General features: G+C 44.1%; 1 protein-coding gene across 1 annotated transcript in view; it reads right to left on the bottom strand.

The window, feature by feature from the left end:
- WDR36 (WD repeat domain 36) overlaps positions 1 to 24771 on the bottom strand; it is a 146838-nt gene that overhangs the window by 13207 nt on the left and 108860 nt on the right. The window contains exons 17-19 of the mRNA XM_030193467.1: positions 23284 to 23391; positions 14224 to 14321; positions 1272 to 1417 (exon numbers count right to left, since the gene is read on the bottom strand). Coding sequence (XP_030049327.1) covers positions 1272 to 1417; positions 14224 to 14321; positions 23284 to 23391 — 352 coding nt within the window. The remainder of the gene's footprint in view (positions 1 to 1271; positions 1418 to 14223; positions 14322 to 23283; positions 23392 to 24771) is intronic.

The following is a 24771-nucleotide window of genomic DNA, read 5'->3' as shown; positions in this document are numbered from 1 at the left end:
GAGCGGCTATGGAAGTTTTGCTGGGCCTTGCTCAAAGGTAGCCCCTGCTGACATTGCTCCCAAGTCTCCCACCCTGCAACCTCAACTCATGACCTCTAGCTCTACTGCTTCCCCGTCTCTGAAAAAGAATAGCTTGCATATTAATACCTTTTAAAGTACCTGACAAGATCTCAAAATCCACTGCTTATCCTAGAAATAAGCAGTGGATTTTCCCCAAGTCATTTTAATAATGGCTTATGAACTTTTCTTTTAGGAAGCTATCCAAACCTTTTTAAAACCCCGCTAACTGCTTTTACTACATCCTCTGGCAACGAATTCCAGAGTTTAATTACACATTGAATGAAGAAATATTTTATTACTTTGTAGCTTCACTGCGTGCCCCCTAGTCCTAGTATTTTTGGAAAGAGTAAACAAGTGATTCACGAATACCCGTTCCATTCCATTCATTATTTTGTAGACCTCTATCACATCTCCCCTTAGCTGTCTCCAAGCTCAAGAGCCCTAGCTGCTTTAGCCTTTCCTCACAGGAAAGTCTTCCCATTCCCATTATCATCTTTGTCGCCCTTCTCTGTACCTTTTCTAATTCCACTATGTCTTTTCTGAGATGCGGTGACCAGAATTGCACACAATACTGGAGGTCTGGTCGCACCATGAAGCAATATAAAGGCATCATAATGTCTTCATTTTTGTTTTCCATTCCTCACCTAACAATACCTAACATTCTATTTGCTTTTTAGCCGCCGCTGCACACTGAGCAGAGGGTTTCAACGTATCATCAATGACAACAACCTAGATCCCTTTCCTGGTCAGTGACTCCTAATGTGAAACCTTGCATTACGCAGCTATAGTTCGGGTTCTTCTTTCTCACATGCATCACTTTGCACTTGCTCACATTAAATGTCATCTGCCATTTGGACGCCCCAGTCCTGCCAGTCTCATAAGGTCCTCTTGTAATTTTTCACAATCCTCTTGTAACTTAACAACTCTGAATAACTTGTATCGTCAGCAATTTAATTACCTCACTAGTTACTCCCATCTCTAGATCATTTATAAACATGTTAAAAAGCAGCAGTCTCAGCACAGACCCCTGGGGAACCCCACTATCTACCCTACTCGATTGAGAATTCTGACCATTTAACCCTACTCTCTGTTTTCTATCTTTTAACCAGTTTTTAATCCACAATAGTACACTACTTCCTATCCCAAATCCAATATTAAAACATCAGTGAAACATCAGTGTGCATTAGATGGATATGTGGCAATGTGGGTACCTTGATTACATCCAGACTCAAGAGATTTTTCCATCTTGACTGCGGCAACGTAGATAGTGTCACTAGGTGCGCCTCCAGCTGCTCTGGTGATTCATATTCTATGATTTCATCCCTCATCTCATCTTCATCTTCCGTATCCTCCACATCTTTCAAAGAAACATGACATTTTTAAATTGTGCATATGTAACAAGCAACTCTGATCACTACTGATAAAAATACAGTTTGAGCACTATAAGTGTTGATATGTGGTAAAAATGAAACATATAAATCCTTTATCTGCCAATTCAATTCAAATAGCAGTCTGGAAAAGGTTACAAAGTAATTTCTAAAGCTCTGAGATCCCACTGAACCACAGTGAGAGCCATTATCTCCACACGGAGAATACTGGAAGAGTGGTGAATCTTACTAGGAGTAATTATTACTCCAAGGATGCAGCAGCAACCCATCTGGGAGGTCAAAGACTTCCCAGATCATCATTCACAGAATTGCAGGCCTCTTTAGCCTCAGCTATAGTGCTCTTGACTTCACAATAAGAAAGACTGGGAAAAATGGGATTCATGGGAGAGTAGCAAGGTGGAAACCACTGCTATCCATAAGTAACATCAATGCTCGCCTCACATTTTCAAAAACAGATCAGGATGATCCCCAAGCAGTTGGGATAATATTCTATAGAAAAAGTCAAAAGTGAACTCTTTGGACAACACAAGTCCCATAATATCTGGCATTAAGCAAATACAGCATTCCACAGTAAGAAGATCATACCACCAAGTCAAACATGGTGGTGGTAGTGGGATGGTGTAGTGATGGCTTTGCTGCCTCAGGACCTGGAAAACTTGCCAGTATTGAAGGACACTTCAAAAAGTGAAGAAATACTTAGATCTAGAGTCACCCACAATAATGCTTTTTTTTTTTTTTTACTATGTGAACCTGCTATATGTGGGAATGCACGGGGTACAAATGTAATAAATAAATAATCAAATCTATGAAGCCACACAAATAATCTATATAGTCTACTGTACTCAATAGGACAAACAAAATAATATATTGTGTATTATGGGAAAAGGGCCTCAGTAACCACAGAATGCAGACCTTCTCAAATCCATCTGTTTTTCTATTTGGCTCCCATATCATTTGTCAGTCTTATGGTTACTGAGAGTTATTGTTCGTTCTGTGGTTTGAGGTCCCTTCAACTGAATTCTGCACTATACTAAAAAATTATTATGGCGAATGTGTATAGGTCTGTCTGTGAGCTGAAGCTGACGTAACTGGGTTATACAGGAAGACCATAATCCAAAACACAAAAGCAAGTCTACATCTGAATGGCTGAGGAGAAACAAAATTAAAGTTTTGGACTGGCCTAGTCAAAATCCTGATTTGAACCCAACAGAGATGCTGTGGCAAAACCTGAAATGAACAGTTCATCCATGGAAACCTACAAATGTGTCTGAATGAAAGCAGTTCTGTAAAGAAGGGTGTTGAAGATTCCGCAACAGCAGTGAGAAAGACTGATAAATTACAGAAAGTGTCTGGTTGCTGCCATGGGTGGTGCAACCGGTTATTACCGTATTTTTCGGACTATAAGACGCACCGGACCATAAGACGCACCTAGGTTTTAGAGGAGGGAAATAGGAAAAAAAAAAAATTCAGACTATAAGACGCACTTTTTCCCTCCTCTAAAACCTAGGTGCTCCGGTGCGTCTTGTCCAAATCCCTCCCTCCGAGTTTGGGATCGCCCTCCCTAGGGTTACCTCCCCTCCCCCTGGCCCTGTCACGACCTCTCCCCTTACTCACGCGATCTTCCCTGGTGGTCTAGTGACATCGGGGCAGGAAAGAGCCCCCTCTTTCCTGTCCAGCGCGCTGCTCTGCATCCTCCTGTATGCTGCCTGTGACGGTCTCGGCGAGATTCAAAATGGCCGCCGAGAATTGAAGTCTCGCGAGGCCACTTCAATTCTCAGCGGCCATTTTGAATCTCGCCGAGACCGTCACAGGCAGCATACAGGAGGATGCAGAGCAGCGCGCTGGGCAGGAAAGAGGGGGCTCTTTCCTGCCCTGATGTCACTAGACCACCAGGGAAGATCGCGTGAGTAAGGGGAGAGGTCATGACAGGGCCGGGGGGAGGGGAGGTAACCCTAGGGAGGGCGATCCTGAACTCGGATGGAGGGCGGGCTGGCCTGCTAAATCTCTACCTTCGGACTATAAGACGCACCCCCCATTTTCCTCCCAAATTTGGGGGGAAAAAAGTGCGTCTTATAGTCCGAAAAATACGGTAACTAATAAGGCAGTTACTAGTTACTTTTTCACAGGGGTGATAAGGGTGTTAGATTACTTTATTCTTTAAATAAATGAAGTAATTTAATAACTGTCATGTGTTTATTCAGGTTCTCTTTGTCTAATATTACATTTTGTTTAAAGATCAGAAAGCACTCAGTGTGACATACATGCAATAGGGAAAATCAGAAGGGGGCAAAAACTGTCATATCACTGTAGGACAGTGTTTAAACTGTGCGCCACGGCACACATGGGTGCCGCGCAAGGAGATGGGAGATAAGGGTATGCGTCATGTGCACACTGCCATCATACAGCTGGCCTGTAGCTTGGGAGAAGGCACAAGACTGCAAGAACAGCGAATCCCTGCTTCCCACCACCGCCGTCTGACACACAGTTCACCCAAAGCTGCAGCTGAGAAACAATGCAGCAGTGATTCTTAATCATTGCCTGCGCCGGCCCTGCAGGTTTCCCTCTGTCGCGTCCCGCCCTGACATCACTTCCTGTTTCCTCAATGGTGCGATGCGGCAGAGGGAAGCCTGCGGGCCGAAGCAGGCAGTGAATATGAATTGCTGCTGTGGTCGGTGACAGGAGTGGGACAGGGTTCAGAGACAGAGGCAGATGCCATGAAAACGACTGTCCAGCAAACCCAGGCATTTTTCTCACATTGCAAAGCTGCCAAAGCCACTCACAGACCTTCTGTCACAACTTCCCCCACTCATCCTCTCCTTCAATTCCCCACAAAATCTCCTCCTGTTTTCTCCATGCTCACTACCCCTCACCTTCCTCCTCCTTCCCCACTCTCTTGAAAGCCCCTATCCCTCAAATGAGCAGGCTTGGGGCTCAGCCTTGTTACTGGCCCCTTGCCTACTACTCATTTAACCACATAGGGGCCCTAATATATATGATTTTAAGACTAAATAATATTTATAAACATTATCACATTGCACTCATCTTTAATAATATCAAAATTTTGAAGGTAGAATGCATATTGCTTGCCTCCGATGTAGTAGCAATAAGCCATTGCCAGAGGGGGCGACTGTTAGATATTTCTTTTGACTTGCTGTAGGAGGTTATTCTATAAAAGGCACTCGGATGATGTGTGCTAAGCACAAAATTAGCATTATAAAATACTAGAATGTCAGCATTTATACGGCTAACTTTAGGCATAATCATTTATGATATGTAAAAGGCTGATGTAAATGTTTGTGCCTAAATGTTGTCAATTATTTGCGTAACTAACAGTATTCTAAAAAGTTAGCAGGTAAGTGCTTGGAGTACCCTTGCCCATATCCATGCCCCTCTCACTGTTATGCACTATAGAACTTAGGACACTAACATATCCCCTTAGGCGCAAGCACTTAAGCCAGTTATAGAGCTGGTGTGAGTGCCTGCACCTAAAATTCAGAATACTTATAGTATTCTATAAGTTATAAGCTTAAGTGTGATTCCTACCCATGCTCCACTTGTGTACACCCATCTGTCAAATATGCATTATTTAACATATACATGTATTTACAGACTAGAACTTAGGCAGAATTTGGGGCATTTATGTGCACATAATCATTATTTGCCAATATTCTAATCATTTATGCATGTAATCGTTATGTACTCATTTTATAGAATTATCCCCATATTGTTCACAGCACCTCCTCCTTTTGTGCTCTTCTAGTCTATGATTTTTCACCCAGGCTGAGACAAGAGGAACACTTTTTTTTTTTTTAATTCGGAAGAAGCTGGCAGCGCTTTCAGTGCTTCCCTCTTTTTTGACATATGAATCTTCTTCCACGCCCATACTGCTCTGCAGTGGCTGTATGGCACACACAGGCTTAGAAAGGTAGGAAAACATTGTTCTGAGCCCAAGGGTTTTCAATTTTTTTTGACTTGTAAGGCCTCCCCTCCCATTGTCAAAATATTTTTGCCCCCTCCTATGACAAGACTAATATTTTTGTTTTGTATATAAATTAGTTTTGGGTTATGGCCGTATTGAGAGGGGAAATATTAGCTTATACTATTCACAGAAAGAGTTCAAGATCAGGAATTTCTTAGGCTGGAAAAACAAGTCAGGCAATATTTATGGTCTACATCCTTCCCCACATGCCAAAGCTCAAATATTGAGATCCCAATTAGCTTTAAATGACTTGCTTCACCAAAGAGCACAAAAGTACTACTTTTACTATAAACACAGTAATAAAGTGGGAGATTGCTAGCAAGGCTGGCAAAAGCATGGGAAGGGCCACAGCACGTCAAAATGCTTAGAAACCAGCAGGGAGCTTTATGTCTACTATGGATCTGCCCAGCCTGGCTGAGGAAGATAGGGGCACTTTGAGCATGGCTCTCACTGAGGATAAAACTGGCTGGGAAGGTCAGCAGAGTTACATAAGGGTCCAGCACCAGATGGTTTGAGAGAGAAATTTTATAAAATTTGAAAAATAATGTAGTAGGTTCACTTAAGTCTATGCTTGCTAAGGCTACAAGGTCTCAAATTTTGCTGGACATATTAAAACTGGCCCAGTTGTGGTACTGCCAAACCGGGAAATAGCATAACCTTACCTGAGTCTTACGCCCCATCTCACTACTCAAATTTTGAGACTGAACTTCTAGCTAAAGTTTTGCAAACAGATTTGCCCAATTTTTGCCATCTCTTATAGCAAAGCCTCAGGTTGGGTTTGTTCGATAAGACATACGGTTAAAAATGTTCGTAAAATTCTGGCCTCTCTAGAACTGGCAAAACATTATCAAATTCCCTCTATTGATACGTTTTGATGTTGAGAATGCGTTTGATCAAGTGGTGTGGAGCTTTATGTATGTTATACTAGAAAAATATGGAGTGGGAGAGTACTTCATTACTATAATCCATACTCTATCAAGGTCTGAAAGCTAGGATGTAGGTAAAATGGGTTGCTTTCTGATCAGTTTACCATTCATAGGAGTACTTGGCTAGGATGTCCTTTATCTCCATTATTGTTCGTTTTAACCCGAGTTGGTTTGCCCACCAGAACAGACTGAAAGGCTTGAAGAGCATTATGTACCACTCTAAGCCCCAGCCAATTGGGCTGCCACAGTGCTGCCATGCAGCTCCACAGACCGAGCAGAGTGTTGAAGACAGTGGGCTCCCCAACCTGTCAGGCTATCTGGCTACAGCTATCCCCAATGGGGAGACGCCAGAGACACACCTCAGAGGAGCTTGTCTGGTTAAAGCCACCCCAACATACCATTCTTTGCCAAAGTTCTCCACATGAGACACTAATTGTAGCCCTGAAACCACCGGGACAAGAAAGACTGCTGGAGCGGATGCATGGGAGCTCTGGCTCAAGACCCCACTTCCAAGGACACCACTGTAGAGCCCAGCACCTGAACATAATCCCAAGCTCGGGGATTCAGAATTCGCAACAAGCTGTGAATTTGTTCTTGAAGCTTGTGTCTTCGTTCTGGGAAAGACATCTGGCCCTGGGTCACATCGAACCATACGTCCAGATATTCCAAAGTCCATGTTGGGACCAGATGACTCTTGTGCAGATTGATAACCTACCTTTGAGACAGCAAGTGCCATAACCCAGGTAGTCACTCGACAACCCATCTGCTCCGACGAGGCCCTGATCAGCCAGTCATATCTGGGTTTAAAAAAAGGTTTGGACAAATTCCTGGAGGAAAATCCATAGTCTGCTATTGAGACAGACATAGGAAGCAACTGCTTGACCTGGGATTTGTAGAATGGAGTGCTGCCACGATTTGGGTTTCTGGCAGGTACTTGAGACCTGGCTTGGCCACTATTTGGAAAACAGGATACTGGGCTAGATGGACCATTGGCCTGACCCAGTATAGAGCGAATGCTACATACCTGTAGAAGGTATTCTCCGAGGACAGCAGGCTGATTGTTCTCACAAATGGGTGATGTCCACGGCAACCCCTCCGATCGGAGATCTTCCTAGCAACAGAGTTTGCTAGTTCTTGCGCGCGCCTGCGATGTGCACATGCGCGGCCGTCTTCCCGCCCGAAATCGCTCGTGTTCTCTAGTCTCGTACCAAGCAAAAACAAGAGAAGGGAAGACACAACTCCAAAGGGGAGGTGGGCGGTAGGTGAGATCAGCCTGCTGTCCTCGGAGAATACCTTCTACAGGTATGTAGCATTCGCTTTCTCCGAGGACAAGCAGGCTGCTTGTTCTCACAAATGGGGTATCCCTAGCCCCCAGGCTCACTCAAAACAACAAACATTGGTCAATTGGGCCTCGCAACGGCGAGGACATATCTGAGATTGACCTAAACTTTTCCAACTAACTGAGAGTGCAGCCTGGAACAGAATAAAAATGGGCCTGGGGGGGTGGAGTTGGATTCTAAACCCCAAACAGATTCTGCAGCACCAACTGCCCGAACCGACTGTCACGTCGGGAATCCTGCTGAAAGCAGTAGTGAGATGTGAATATGTGGACAGATGACCACGTCGCAGCCTTGCAAATCTCTTCAATAGTGGCTGACTTCAAGTGGGCCACTGACGCCGCCATGGCTCGAACACTATGAGCCGTGACATGACCCTCAAGAGTCAGCCCAGCCTGGGCGTAAGTGAAGGAAATGCAATCTGCTAGCCAATTGGATATGGTGCGTTTCCCGACAGCCACTCCCCTCCTGTTGGGATCAAGAGAGACAAAAAGTTGGGCGGACTGTCTGTGTCGGCTTGTCCGCTCCAGATAGAAGGCCAATGCTCGCTTGCAGTCCAATGTGTGCAGTTGACGTTCAGCAGGGCGGGTATGAGGACGGGGAAAGAATGTTGGCAAGACAATTGACTGGTTCAGATGGAACTCCGACACCACCTTCGGCAAGAACTTAGGGTGAGTGCGGAGGGCTACCCTGTTATGATGAAATTTGGTACAAGGAGCATGAGCCACCAAGGCTTGAAGCTCACTGACTCTGCGAGCTGAAGTAACTGCCACCAAGAAAATGACCTTCCAGGTCAAGTACTTCAGATGACAGGAGTCCAGCGGCTCAAAAGGAGGTTTCATCAGCTGGGTGAGAACGACATTGAGATCCCATGACACTGTAGGAGGTTTGAGTGGGGGCTTTGACAAAAGCAAACCTCTCATGAAGCGAACTACTAAAGGCTGTCCAGAGATCGGCTTACCTTCCACATGGTAATGGTATGCACTAATCGCACTAAGATGAACCCTTACAGAGTTGGTTTTAAGACCAGACTCCGATAAATGTAGAAGGTATTCAAGCAGGGTCTGTGTAGGACAAGAACGAGGATCTAAGGCCTTGCCATCACAGCACACAGCAAACCGTCGTCAGAGGAAAAAAATAACTCCTCTTGGTAGAATCTTTCCTGGAAGCAAGACTCGGGAGACACCCTCTGACAGACCCAAGGAGGCGAAGTCTACGCTCTCAACATCCAGGCCGTGAGGGCCAGAGACCGGAGGTTGGGATGGAGAAGCGCCCCCTCGTTCTGCGTGATGAGGGTTGGAAAGCAGTCCAATCTCCACGGTTCTTTGGAAGACAACTCCAGAAGAAGAGGGAACCAGATCTGACAAGGCCAAAAAGGAGCAATCAAAATCATGGTTCCCCTGTCTTGCTTGAGTTTCAGCAAAGTCCTCCCTATCAGAGGAATGGGAGGATACGCGCACAGCAGGCCTTCCCCCCAAAACAGAAGGAAAGCATCCGACGCCAGTCTGCCGTGGGCCTGCAGCCTGGAACAGAACTGAGGGACCTTGTGATTGGTCTGAGTGGCAAAGAGGTCCACCAAGGGGGTGCCCCACACTTGGAAGATCTCGCGAATCACTCTGGAACTGAGCGACCACTCGTGCGGTTGCATGATCCTGCTCAATCTGTCGGCCAGACTGTTGTTTACGCCTACCAGATACGTGGCCTGAAGCCACATGCCGAACCGGAATGCCCAATGCCACATGCTGACGGCTTCCTGACACAGGGGGCGAGATCCGGTGCCCCCCTGCTTGTTGATGTAATACATAGCAACCTGGTTGTCTGTCTGAATTTGGATAATTTGATGGGACAGCCGATCCCTGAAAGCCTTGAGAGCATTCCAGACCACTCGCAACTCCAGGAGGTTGATCTGTAGACCTTGTTCCTGGACGGACCAAGTCCCCTGGGTGTGGAGCCCATCGACATGCGCTCCCCACCCCAGGAGTGACGCGTCCGTGGTCAGCACCTTTTGCGGCTGAGGAATCTGGAAGGGACGTCCCAGGGTCAAATTGGATCGAACTGTCCACCAATGAAGGGAGAGGAGAAACCGCGTGGACAAGCGGACCACGTCCTCTAGGCTCCCAGCAGCCTGGCACCACTGGGAGGCTAGGGTCCATTGAGCTGATCTCATAAAAAGGCGGGCCATGGGAGTCACGTGAACCGTGGAGGCCATGTGGCCGAGCAATCTCAAAATCTGCCAAGCTGTGATCTGCTGAGACGCCCGCACCGAGGAGACAAGGGTCAGCAGATTGTCGGCCCTGGTCTCTGGAAGGTAGGCACGGGCCGTCTGAGAATCCAGCAGAGCTCCTATGAATTTGAGTTTCTGAACTGGAAGAAGGTGGGACTTTGGATAATTTATCACAAACCCTAGCAGCTCCAGGAGTCGAATAGTCACCTGCATGGACTGCTGAGCTCCTGCCTCAGAGGTGTTCTTTACCAGCCAATCGTCGAGGTAAGGGAACACATGCACTCCCAGCCTGCATAGAGAAGCCGCTACTACGGCTAGGCATTTGGTGAACACTTTGGGCGCGGAGGCGAGCCCAAAGGGTAGCACACAGTACTGAAAATGCCATGTTCCCAGACGAAATCGAAGATTCTGCCTGTGAGCTGGCAGAATCGGGATGTGCGTATAGGCATCCTTTAAGTCCAGAGAGCATAGCCAGTCATTTTCCTGAATCATGGGAAGAAGGGTGCCCAGGGAAAGCATCCTGAACTTTTCTCGGACCAGATATTTGTTCAGGGCCCTTAGGTCTAGGATGGGACGCACCCCCCCCTGTTTTCTTTTCCACAAGGAAGTACCTGGAATAGAATCCCAGCCCTTCCTGCCCCAGTGGCACGGGCTCGACCGCATTGGTGCTGAGAAGGGCGGAGAGTTCCTCTGCAAGTACCTGCCTGTGCTGGAAGCTGAAGGACTGAGTTCCCGGTGGGCAATTTGGAGGCTTTGAGGTCAAATTGAGAGAGTACCCTAGCAGGACTATTTGGAGAACCCACTGATCGGAGGTTACAAGAGGCCACCTTTGCTGAAAAAATTTTAACCTCCCCCCGACCGGTAGGCCGTCCGGCACAGATACTGGAACGTCGGCTATGCTCTGCAGGAGCCAGTCAAAAGCCCGCCCCTGACTTTTGCTGGGGAGCCGCAGGGGCCTGAGGCGCGCGCTGCTGACGAGAGCGAGCAAGCTGGGGTCTAGCCTGAGCAGCAGGCCGGCGGGAAGGAGGATTGTACCTACGCTTACCGGAAGAATAGGGAACCGTCCTCCTTCCCCCATAAAAACGTCTACCCGAAGAGGTAGAGGCCGAAGGCGGCCGGCGGGAGAACTTGTCGAAAGCGGTATCCCGCTGGTGGAGCTGTTCAACCACCTGTTCGATCTTGTCCCCAAAAACATTGTCCCCCCGGCAAGGGGCATCCGCAATCCGCTGCTGGATTCGATTTTCCAGGTCGGAGGCGCGCAGCCATGAGAGCCTGCGCATCACCACACCCTGCGCAGCGGCCCTGGATGCAACATCAAAAGAGTCAAAGACCCCCCTGGTAAGGAATTTCCTACACGCCTTCAGCTGCCTGACCACCTGCTGAAAGGGCTTGGCCTGTTCAGAAGGGAGCTTGTCCACCAAGTCCGCCAACTAGGTTGTGATCAATCATGTTGAAAGCAGCAGAAAGATCCATGACTCCACTAGTGCAATCTTATCACATTCTAAGTGACAGTGAAGTTCACTCAAGACTGCTGTAACCCGCCCTGAATCCAGATTGAGGTAGATGCAGATTGGAGTTGCTGAAGTACTACAGATTCCAGGATTTGACAGGAATGGAAGGTTTGAGTTGCTTGATGAGGGCACTTTTAAGAGATGTAGGGACCTTGCCTGTGGAAAGACTATTCATAGTTATAGAGCAGATGAAAAGTAGTAGTCCTAGAGGGGGGTAATTTCAGCCAGTTTGATGGGAAGGGAAAGGGAAATGGGACTTGATATACCGCCTGAGGTTTTTGCAACTACATTCAAAGTGGTTTACATATATTCAGGTACTTATTTTGTACCAGGGGCAATGGAGGGTTAAGTGACTTGCTCAGAGTCAGAAGGCTGCAGTGGGAATTGAACTCAGTTCCCCAGGATCAAAGTCCACTGCACTAACCACCAGGCTAAAGGGTCCAAGGGGCAAAAAATGGGCGTTTAGTTTTGAAAGAATCTTTGTGAAGGCCTGAAAAGAAGGAATATTAAGGAAAGTCTAAGATGCTGATTAAATCTGTGTGGTACAGGGAGGAGAGAAGAATCAGTGGAAACTGGAGCGCTGGTAGATGTGAAAGAGGCTCGAAATTTCTCAATCTTTGAGAGGAAGCAGGTTACTAAAGTATACGAAGAGAGGTTAATAGTAGGGGTACTCTGTGCATACAGAGATACCTGTGTATTGAAGACTTTAAAAGGTGTTTGGTGGAATTAGAAACCTTTTGGATCTGATTAGAAAAATAGTTCTTTTTGCTGTTCGTTTTTGAGCTATGTAATGTTGCTGGGTCTGCCTACTACATGTAAGCGAATTTGGTGTTTTATGTTTCCGCCAAAGGTGTTCCACCCTCCCCGCCTGTTGCCACCACAGGTGCAGGCTGGGGAGAAACCAGGGATGGTACCTTGTTGTGCGTTTTTGCATGAAGGTCATTGGTGAGATCAGGTGTAGAATTTTATGTAGGGAAGAATTCCCGTTCTTCCGGTGAAAGGTCTTGGAAATCATTAGGAAAGGACTCTTGCAGTGACGGTAAAGTAAGCAAATCTAAATGATGGATATGTCTTGACCAATAACCCAACAGGAGGATGGGGGTACTGAGGGAGAAGTTAATGAGATTTTAAAGAAAAAGCAATAATAGTCCAACCAGGATACTGCTAAAATATGCAAAAAGCAAAGGTGCAAAACAGTGGTAGCACTTGTCATGACCAGATAAAGGGTGTGTCCTGCAGTGTGTAGGAACTGAAATATGTTGTGTTACGCCAAGACTAGCTAACAAAAAAAAAAACAAAAAAAAACCCCAAAAAACCCAGAGGTGAAGTACCCAGAATGAGCATGGGTCACACTGTCCATGTGAATATTAAAGTCTCCAAGAATAAGGAGATTCGAGAACTTCATAGTAGCATCAGATGTCAGTATTAAGGGAAGTGGAGCAAAAGACGAGTAGAATGTATAAATGTGGATTAGCACTAATGTCCAGAAGAAGTGGTGGCCATGGGAAAATGAAAAATCATGTTGGAGAACATCAGCTGAGGAGAGAAAGGTTATGAATGCACAGCAAAAAGGCTGCTCCACCAAATGCCCTCGGACACCCTACTGACATTTACCCTCTGATGTTCTCTGCTTAGGTGGAGATATTGGGTAGAGTGGGTGGGGGATAACTGTGTAATCTTCTGGGGGACTTTTTCCAATCATTTTTATCAGATCTGGTGGATCTCCTAAAACCTGCTTGCAAACCCCTAGAGGGCACACTAACTGGAAAACATCTGAACATAAAGGGAAAGTGAGAAACTTAAAAGATGTGTGTGCATTTTACCTTTCCAGGACAGGTACTATTCATCAGAGTGCAAAAATGACACATGATGGGTACTACACCATGTTATTTAGTAGGTACTATGACATTTGACCAGTACTACATATTGGTATAAAATGCATGCTTTTCCTGTAGGGTATGGAAGGCTGCAAACTTCAAGGACAAGGATGCATCACATGTATACTGGAAATGGTTCAAGGTTATTGCAATCAAAATAAAAGATTTTAGAAACCTTCAGTTCAGAGCAATGAAAATAACAACACATACTCCTTTACGTATGCATCTTGTGTTTTATTAATCTGTCTTGTATCTCCTTACCTTTGAAAATATAATGCTAAAAATGTAATCTCAAAGACAAACCATTAACCCATTAGAAATGGAGTCAAATGATAATTACAAATTGTATCAAAACAGGCTACCGAACACAAACATTTTTCTCTCTCTCTCTTCTTTTTCTGCACACCTGCAAGGTTTCTTTCTTCCTCTGAACAAATATCCTATCCTTTCTTTCTCCCTCTAAACACACACCCAGAGACAGCTTGTACCCTTTTACCTGTACCAAGGGCTGTGAGCCTATACCTATATGCAAACATAACATACTATATATATATATATATATATATATATATATATTTCTCTCTCTCTAGATAGAAATATACACAGATAATTTAAAAGCCTAATAAATTATGACCTGTTTTCTTTATCACTTCTTCCAGTTGCAATATCAACTTTGACATTTTCACATTTTTCCCTTGAGACAATTTCTCAAGTGAAATATGTCTGGCACCTGGCTTTAATGATCTCTGCACATTATCACCTTATTTCATTTGTAAGGATAGATGAGTAATGTCTTTGAGATTACACTTGCAGTATTCTAAAGGCATGTGTAATGTTGATTGAGACTAAGAAGATTTGAACAGGTTTCCAAAACCCTTTGCATTCTGAACTACTGATTGATTTTGTATGCTTCATAATTACCTTGGGCAGGACAAGTTCCAGGAAGCATTACTGTAGAAGGTTCATAATCCATAGGAAGAGGCCGCAATGAAACTAGTGAATACAGTGACTTGTTGGACCTAAATCAAACAAAAAAAGCAAACATATACTACAACATACTTAATATAGAAATGGATCAGAAGCTACTTACTGGCTTAAAAAAATATATATGCATGTTCCCATGAGTTAGTTTAATTACCAAAGTTGGAGATTGGTTAAAAGCATTGTGTAAATTGGGCCCCATGTATGCAGGAAAAATTGCAGTTTTGTAAACTACGTCAAAAGGTAATTTTTAAGGCTGGAAATACACGTTTACAAACCTTGGATTGTCACTTTTCCCTATTTTATTCTATTATATAAACCACTTAGATCTCCATTGATAGGCAGTATATCAAATAAACTTGGACAATCACTGCCCCCTTATAACATAGAACGCCAATGAAAGTAAAAAATGGAGAGACTGAATTGGCAGGCTGCTAAATGGTATTTTCAACATGATCAACGGCAGATGTCACTGTATTAGTATCGTCTCTTGCAGGGTCAGCTGGTAATTATGTAGTTCATATTCTTTTGCGCTACAAATGGTTAGACCCATTTGCTAATAGCAACGACATTGGTGGTAAGGCAGATTTTGCCAGGATAATTTCTGTATCACCAATTAATACCACTTGGCTACTTCTTTCCTGTAAATGTAAATCTCAGCATTTTATACTCATTGTGTTACTGTAAGATACCCTTAGTACAACAAGATTAAAGGCAGAAGACTTCAAAAAGCCCCTTGCACTATTTTTAAGACTTACTAATAAGCCAAGAGATACATGGCATTTATGCATAGAAAACTTTACACTATAAAGAATCCCTAATTATTACACTCACTTAACAAATCTTGGAATGTAGAAATAAAATTCTGCCTCCACCCTTCCATTCCCATTAAGCCAGCTGTAAACAATTATCAAGCTGTAAAACCACATTCAAACTCCTACAATTATCACTGATCTAGACAATGGAATACACTGCTGCTTCACCAATAATGAAATACAGAGGAATAAACAGTATTGGTATATGATACTTCTTTTAAATGACCTTGTGAGCTTGATGGACTTTTCTTGTTTGTATATCCAGTTTTCCAAGATCTTTAAGAGGCCAGTCTACAATTCCAAAGCTGTACAAGAATGCAGGAATTGCCAGTTGATTAATGGCTTGTATCTTATTCCATGATATTGATGTACTCTTCAATATCAATCTTAGTCTCCTACAATATTCTTTACTAATGAAAATGACAGATACAAATCAAGGTCAGATATACACATAAAGTAGCACATATGAGTTTATCTTGTTGGGCAGACTGGATGGACCATGCAAGGTCTTTCTCTGCTGTCATCTGTGTTACTATGTTATGTATGTAATCTTAGCTCTCAGTGATTTATGCTTGGCTGTCGCTCCTTCCTCTATCCTAGATACACCTTCCCATCAAGTTCCTTTATCTCACAGTCATTAGTCAGAGGATGTTTTCAGTTCTATTTTTCCTCTAAGGAAAGTTACCTTAGAACATTGGGCTAGACCAAAACTTATCTTGCTATCACCCAAGAAGCTACACACTGATGTTTCACTAATTGTTGGTCACTGGTAAAAACAAAACACTAAGTATGATGTAACCTCAGGATTGTTACCATCTTTAGCAATAAGGCTAAAAGCATAACCCAAAAAGTTGCAGCCTTGCAAATCTCTTCAATAGAGGCTGATCTTAAGTGGGCTACTGATGCCGCCATGGCTCTGACATTATGATCCTTGACAAGACCCTCAAGAGAAAGCCCAGCTTGGGCATAAGTAAAAGAAATGCAGCAACCTCCATCCTGTTGGGATCAAAAGAAACAAAAAGATGGGTGGACTGTCTATAGAGCCTTGTCTGCTCCAAGTAAAAGGCCAATGCTTGCTTGCGGGGTCTGTGCAGTGCACTTTTGCCAGGATGAGCATTACGATTGGGAAAGAATTTTGGAAGGATGATAGACTGATTCAGATGGAACTCAGGAACTACTTTAGGCAGGAACTTAGGGTGTATGCAGAGAACTACTCTGTTATGATGAAATTTTGTGTAAGGTGGATCTGCTACTAAAGCCTGAAGCTCATTGACCTGCGAGCTGAAGTAACTGCCACCAAAAACAAAACCTTCCAGGTCAAATACTTCAGTGGACAAAAATCAAGTGGCTGAAAAAGGAGCTTTCATCAGCTGGGTGAGGACAACGTTTAGGTCCCATGATATAGGCGGAGGTTTGACATGGGCTTTGTCAAAAGCAAACTTCTCATTATGCGAATAACTTGAGGCTGTCCAGAGATGGGCTTACCTTCCACATGATGATGGTAAGCACTAATTGCACCGAGATGAACCCTTACAGAGTTGGTTTTAAGACCAGACTTGGAGAGGTGCAGAAGGTATTCAAGCAGGGTCTGTGCAGGGCAAGAAAAAGGATCTAGGGTCTTGCTCTCACACTAGATAGCAAACCTCCTCCATTTGAAAGAATAACACCTCTTAGTGGAATCTTTCCTGGAGATCAGCAAAACCCTTGGAGACACCCTCAGGAAGACACAAGGAAGCAAATTCAAAGCTCTCAGCATCCAGGCTGTGGGGGCAAGAGACTAGAGGTTGGGATATAGAAGAGATCCCTCGTTCTTTGTTTTCAGGGTCGTAAAACACTTCAATCGCCACAGTTCTTCAGAGGATAACTCCAGAAGAAGCGGGAACCAGATTTGCCTGGGCCAATATGGGGCTATCAGGATCATGGTTCCCCGGTCTTGCTTCAGTTTCAGCAAAAGTCTTCCCCATGAGAGGAATGGGAGGATACATATACAGAAAGCTGTTCTCCCAGTGGAGGAAGAAGGCATCTGACGCTAGTCTGTCGTATGCTCTGAGCCTGGAATAGAACTGAGTGACACTGTCACTGTAAGGAGTGGCCAAGAGATCCACAAAGGGTGTGCCCCACTCTTGAAAAATCTTGCACTGTAAGAAATCTAAGCATCTCTTCTACGACCTCTGATGTGTTGTTTTACAGTATGTACCGCCTCTTCAAAGAGGTGGAGATAGTCATATAATTTTACTGCAATTGGAACAGAAGTGGATTTTCAAGCTGCATTCTTTAGAACCCAATGGACTCAATTCAAGAGTAGAATGGTGTCATTTCTTTTAATTAAAAAAAAAACTTTTCCTATAAAGTGTTCCACACTTTTAGTTTAAGAATTCTCATTGGTGGGCTTAACTGAAAGTTTCTGACATCATAGCTTGTTTAAATAGAAGTCATTTTGTTTGCTCCACTGTGTTGGAGATTGCTAGAGAGGACACATGATAAGCGCTGTGTCTGTACGAGAATGCTTTTATTTTATTCAGTGTCTTCTACTATTTCTAGAGCCTGCCCCAATACATTTTTTGTTTTTCACAGAAGACATCCTGCCGTCATGGACCCTGAAGCAGCTTAGCAAAACGCTGGCCATCGCTGGCCCGGGGGTGTGTAATAGAGCTAGTTTTTGAAAAAAAATTTCTAGGGAAGGTTTTTGCTAATGATGAAAGAGTAAGAGATCTTTTGGATCCTTACAGCTCTTTAAATCCTGTGTGATTTTGAGCTCTTTAAGGCTTTTCCTTCCATTTTTTCAACCATATTAAACAGGTTATTTTTCATTTAATGGATTTGTTTCTGTGATTTCATAAGTATATTTATATATCTATACACATTTCTTATATTTTTTAAAATATTTTTGTATGTCAATTTTTAATTATTTGTTTTAAAATATGTTTACATACCCCTGACGAAGGCATGAGTGCTGAAACTTGGCTGAGTACAGTTAATTCTCAATAAATCTACTTGTGGTTTAACTTGAATCTTCTCCTTCTCTGGAATATCTCTGCTTTGCTGCTTATAGTTTAAAACAAACCCTAGTAGCTCTAGCACCTGAACAGTTCTCAGCATAGACTCTCGAGCACAATCTTTCATTGTGCTCTTCACCAGCCAATCGTCCAGGTAGGAAAACACATGGACTCCCAATCTGCACAGCGACACTGCGACTACTGTTGGAAGCTGATGGAAGGCCAAATGGCAGGTTGTGATACTGAAAGTGATGTATTCTCACCTGAAATCTGAGATGCCTCCTGTGGCTTGGAAGTATTGGTATATGTGTGTAGGCCTCCTTTAAGTTCAGAGAGCATAGCCAATCTTGCTCCTGAATCATTGGGAGAAGGGACCCCACCGAAACCATCTTGAACTTTTTTTTCTCAGGAAATTGTTTGGGGTCCTGAGGTCTAGGATGGGACGCATCCCCTGTTTTCTTTGGCACAAAGAAGTACTTGGAATAGAATCTCTTTCTTTCTTCATCTGGTGGAATGGACTTGACCGAATGGGCAGAAAGTTCCTCTGCGAGTACTTCCTTGTGAAGAGAGCTCAAGAAGGATGCTCTCAGGGGGCAATCTGGTGGTCTCCTTCGCCACTGGAGGGCATAACCGATATGGACTATTTGAAGAACTCATCGGTCAAAGGTTAAAATGGGGCTATCTTTCTTGGAAAAAAAAACCAAACAAACAAACTTACCCTCCTTCCTACTGGTAGGTCATCTGGTACAGTTACTTTGACTGTGGCTATGCCAGTCAAAAACTCTCCCCCCCCCCCCCCCCCGTTTTGACTGATGAACCGGCTTGGGCTTAGGCACACTCTGTTGACAAGAATCAGTGTGCTGGGGATCAGCTTGCTAAGTGGGGTGAGGAGAGTACCTACGCCTTTCACAGTAGTAGGGACCTCTGTTCGACTAACCCAAAAACCTCCTAGAGGAGGAGGAAGAGGGTGCAGAAGGTGCACGCCGTGAGAGAGTGTCAATGGTATCAGTGTGTTTCATGATGAGTTCTGCAACCTCTTCCATCTTCTCTCCAAAAAAATGTATCAACCCGTCAAGTGGCATCCGGCAACCTTCGCTAGAATCCTCCCACCTCCTCGGTGTTTGATCAGACACTGATCGGTCCTGGTTGCCCTGCACAGTGGTCGATGCACATCCACTTCTACTGTCAGACATAGGTCTTGTTGCCATGGGGACCTAGCACCACTAGGTTTACACCTGAGGCACAGCACTATCTCAACCCCACCTCAACTAAACCTGGTAACAGGACAGACCACTGAGAAAGTCACAGAGCTGCACAGGGAACATCTAGCTGCCTGCTGAAGATAGAGAATACTGACTGGGCTCTAATTCACAGGTGTTTGTATGGCACAGTTCATTAGTATTCTCTGTCTCCACCTGTTGGCAGATGGACACAACCCATTATTCTGGACTAATCTTTGATAACATAATGAAATAAAATTTACAGCTTTTTAAAACTGTGCACAATGCCATCAACATGACAAAATCCCAGGTTACCAAAAAATGGTTCTGTTTTATAATAGTTTAGAAAGTGGTCCTTTCCTTCTGGCTCTATTCTGAATACCATAGGATATGCTCATTTATACTACATACGCATTTGTGGGACAGCACTTGACTGGTTTCATTCGTATCCTGCAGACAGTATCTAGTGAATTGGCAAATTGTCCTCTCAAACCCTTTTTCATTTACATGTGGGGTCCTGCAGGGCTCTATAATGGCCCCAACTACATTTTTCTTGCACCTCTTCTACATTATTACAGTCACTTGACATGACTCCATATGTTTGTGTGGACAATAAGTTCTCTTAGTCATCAAATATCTCCACCGTAAAAACTCTGCTTCTACAAACAAACTCATCTGGTCATTAGACATCTTTCTGAAAGATTGCACTTCACATACTCGTTCATGCTCTAATTATCAGCAATCTTGACTATGGTAGTGGGAGGACCCAGTACTACAGGAAAGGTCAAGCCACATCAAGACCTGGGGGACAAGACTAGTGTCCTGTCTATACTGTCCTTCCCCCCCACCCCCATTTCCCCCCGTTTGGCCAGAAGGAAGCTCAATTAAAATTCACCCGCACTAAGCCCCTCTTACCCAGTCTAGCAGACCAGTCACTGACTGCACCACACCTACCATCTGCTGGAGAATAAGAAATACTGACTAGGGAGGGGCTGCACAGATACTTAAATGTTGCCACTAGTGTTAATAGTTCTCAGTCTCCATCTGCTGGTAGGAGAAGGCAAACCTACTCACCTGGACTGGTCTGGAGGGATGCTAAGGAATTATTATTCTTTAAAACTAGCAACAATCTGCCGGACGTAGATTGGACGGTTCTGTCTGCGAAATCGGAAAGAAGTATAGAGATCGTGGATGCTTTTCAAAGTGCTTTGCTCAGACAAATGGTGTCAGAACCCACGAGGGAGGGAGCGACGCTAGATCTGGTACTCACAAATGGGGATAATGTGTCAAATGTCCGAGAGGGTGCCCACCTGGGCAGCAGTGACCATCAAACGGTTTGGTTTGATATGACGGCTGAAGAGGAGGGTGGCCACTCAAAACTCAAAGTCCTGGATTTCAAACATGCTGACTTTAGTAAAATGGGGGAATACCTGAGGAAGGAGCTGATGGGATGGGAGGAAATACAAGAAGTGGAAGGACAGTGGTCCAGACTTAAAGAAGCTATAAATAGGGCCACGAACCTTTATGTAAGGAAAGTAAATAAAAGCAAGAGAAAAAGGAAACCGATATGGTTCTCCAAGCAAGTGGCTGAGAAAATAAAGGCTAAAGAGTTGGCATTCCAGAAATACAAAAAAACTCATGAAAAGGGACACGAGGAGGAATACCGGATGAAACTGAAAGAAGCCAAGAGAGAGATATGTCTGGCGAAAGCGCAAACGGAAGAACAAATGGCTAGAAATGTAAGGAGGGGTGGCAAAATTTTCTTCAGGTATATTAGTGAAAGGAGAATGACTAAAAAGGGAATTGTGAGACTAAAAGATACTGCAAACCGCTATGTGGATAATGATGAAGAAAAAGCAAATTTGCTAAATAGATACTTCTGTTCTGTTTCCACAGAAGAAAATCCTGGAGAAGGACCGCGATGGACTGCAAAAAGTACAAATGAGATTGAAGTGGATAGAGCACCGTTCACGGAAGAGAGTGTGTATGAACAACTTGAAAAGCTAAAGGTGGACAAAGCCATGGGACCGGATGGGATCCACCCTAGGATATTGAGGGAGCTCAGAGAGGTTCTGGCAGGTCCTCTTAAAGATTTGTTTAATAAATCCTTGGAGACGGGAGAGGTTCCGAGGGATTGGAGATCGGCGGATGTGGTCCCTCTTTACAAAAGTGGTGATAGGGAAGAAGCTGGAAACTACAGGCTGGTAAGCCTCACTTCGGTTATTGGAAAAGTAATGGAAGCGATGCTGAAGAAAAGGATAGTGAATTTCCTGGAAGCCAATAAGTTGCAAGATCCGAGACAACATGGATTTACCAAAGGGAAATCGTGCCAAACGAACCTCATTGAGTTCTTTGATTGGGTGACAGGAGAATTGAATCAGGGACGAGCTATGGACGTAATCTACTTAGATTTCAGCAAAGCTTTTGACACGGTTCCCCACAGGAGGCTCTTAAATAAACTGGATGGGCTGAAGATAGGACCCGAAGTGGTGAACTGGATTAGGAACTGGTTGACGGACAGACGCCAGAGGGTGGTGGTGAATGGAATTCGCTCGGAGGAGCGAAAGGTAAGTAGTGGAGTGCCTCAAGGATCGGTGCTGGGGCCGATTCTGTTCAATATATTTGTGAGTGACATTGCCGAAGGGTTAGAAGGTAAAGTTTGCCTATTTGCAGATGATACTAAGATCTGTAACAGAGTGGACACCCCGGAGGGAGTGGAAAACATGAAAAAGGACCTACGGAAGCTAGAAGAATGGTCTAAGGTTTGGCAATTAAAATTCAATGCGAAGAAATGCAAAGTGATGCACTTAGGAAGTAGAAATCCACGGGAGACGTATGTGTTAGGCGGGGAGAGTCTGATAGGTACAGACGGAGAGAGGGATCTTGGGGTGATAGTATCTGAGGATTTGAAGGCGATGAAACAGTGTGACAAGGCGGTGGCCGTAGCTAGAAGGTTGTTAGGCTGTATAAAGAGAGGTGTGACCAGCAGAAGAAAGGGGGTGTTGATGCCTCTGTATAAGTCGTTGGTGAGGCCCCACCTGGAGTATTGTGTTCAGTTTTGGAGGCCGTATCTTGTTAAGGATGTAAAAAGAATTGAAGCAGTGCAAAGAAAAGCTACGAGAATTGTAACGCAAATCCCATACCAGACGTATGAGGAGAGACTTGCTGAACTAAACATGTATACTCTGGAGGAAAGGAGAAACAGGGGTGATATGATACAGACGTTCAAATATTTGAAAGGTATTAATCCGCAAACGAACCTTTTCCGGAGATGGAAAGGTGGTAGAACGAGAGGACATGAAATGAGATTGAAGGGGGGCAGACTCAAGAAAAATGTCAGGAAGTATTTTTTCACGGAGAGAGTAGTGGATGCTTGGAATGCCCTCCCGCGGGAGGTGGTGGAAATGAAAACGGTAACGGAATTCAAACATGCGTGGGATAAGCATAAAGGAATCCTGTGCCGAAGGAATGGATCCTCAGGAGCTTAGTCAAGATCGGGAGGCGGGGCTGGTGGTTGGGAGGCGGGGATAGGGCTGGGCAGACTTATACGGTCTGTACCAGAGCCGGTGGTGGGAAGCGGGACTGGTGGTTGGGAGGCAGGGATAGTGCTGGACAGACTTGTACGGTCTGTGCCAGAGCCGATGGTTGGGAGGTGGGGCTGGTGGTGGGGAGGTGAGGATAGTGCTGGGCAGACTTATACGGTCTGTGCCTGTGCCAGAGCCGGTGATTGGGAGGTGGGGCTGGTGGTTGGGAGGCGGGGATAGTGCGGGGCAGACTTATACGGTCTGTGCCCTGAAGAGCACAGGTACAAATCAAAGTAGGGTATACACAAAAAGCAGCAAATATGAGTTATCTTGTTGGGCAGACTGGATGGACCGTGCAGGTCTTTTTCTGCCGTCATCTACTATGTTACTATGTAAAAGAAACAAAAAGTTGTTAATTGAAACATTAAAATGTCTGACATTTTACCAGAGACAAATTCCAAGATCATCAACATGAGAGGAAGCCAGAAAATCTCCTGTAGGTGACATGGTGATGCTGAGGGCAGCTGAATCCATCATGAAGCAGTCAATGAGGCTGCAAGGGAAGGACACAAGAAGAAAAGCTTAAATAACTGTATTTGCTAAAATGTGCCTCGATTAAAAATGCATGTCTGTATTAAAATAAAAATAAGATTCAGATTTGCTTAGAACTGCAAGAGCAAGGACTTCTATGAAATCAATATAAGGCCATATTTATACAACATATTTCTGAACCACAATGCCCTTCACTCACTCATATGAATCACCACTAACAACAATGAAAGCAATTTTTTTCCACACAATGTTAAAATTACAGAATATGCCATTCCATTGTAGTTGAATGCTAGAGAGATTCTACCTCATTTTGGCAATTGCCTCCAAGGTGCAAAAGGAGGGGGTGGGTTTATAAAGATAAGAAAACTGTTGTGGAACAGAGATAGTATGGTTTACTTAACTTCACAATTTTTGTCCGTAGCCTTCCTTTGTTTTGCTTGTCTTTTTTTCACAATAAAAATTTAAGGGCTTATTTTCAAAGTACTTAGACATACAAAGTACCATAGTAACCTATGGTACTTTGTGTGTCTAAGTGTTTTGAAAATGACCCCAATATTGCAACAGAAGAATGTATTGCAGTAGATCAACAGTTAGACATCATAAGCAACTGTGAGACCTGGTGAAAAGAGGACAACCAATGGAATACCATGAAACTGGAATATAAATTCTATCAAAATGACAGGGTGGATCAAACTGGTAGTGAGGTGGTACTATATGATGAGAATGGCAGAGTCAAACAGGATAAGTTCTTCAGGAAAACAAAATGCAACGTGGAATCTTTATTGATACCTTCCATGTGTGAAGAGGAGGATGATTTACATTACGGACTCAGTTCTATGTGGCTTACATTAAATTTACTCAGATATACAAATCTTATATACAAATTTCATACAGGTCTGGGATGTATGAAGAGGGAGAATAGAGATAGGCAAGTAAACATAACTTGGGAGGTAGTGCAGTATAACTTGGGAGGTAGTGCACTATCAAAATTTGGGTATATTCGTTGTGCTGTCTGTTATTTGATGCTAGGTTGCATCAATCAGGAATTTTTTGTATAATGTTTTAAATTTTTTGCGAAAACTTTCATAGTTGATGTTGTGTCTTGTGTCCTTTGGCAATGTATTCCACCATCTAGCAGCATTAAATGGGAAATCTGCAGTGTGTGCTGCTTTGTAGGTCACCCCTATTACAACTGGTACAGTGTACGATGAGGTAGTGTCTCAGTTTTTCCTTGAGTAGTTCAACTAGTGATATCATGTAATTTGGTGCAGTGCTGTATACAATCTGGTAAATGAAGGTGCAAATTATGAAGATTGCTCTTGCTTTTATTGGTAGCCAGTGTAGGTATTGCAGCAGTGGTGTAGTGTGGGCGTATTTGGCT

This window comes from Microcaecilia unicolor, chromosome 2 (genome assembly GCF_901765095.1).
Source record: "Microcaecilia unicolor chromosome 2, aMicUni1.1, whole genome shotgun sequence".
Taxonomy (NCBI): domain Eukaryota; kingdom Metazoa; phylum Chordata; class Amphibia; order Gymnophiona; family Siphonopidae; genus Microcaecilia; species Microcaecilia unicolor.
The sequence above is the reverse complement of the archived record's forward strand: the minus strand, read 5'-3'. Positions and strand labels throughout refer to the sequence as shown.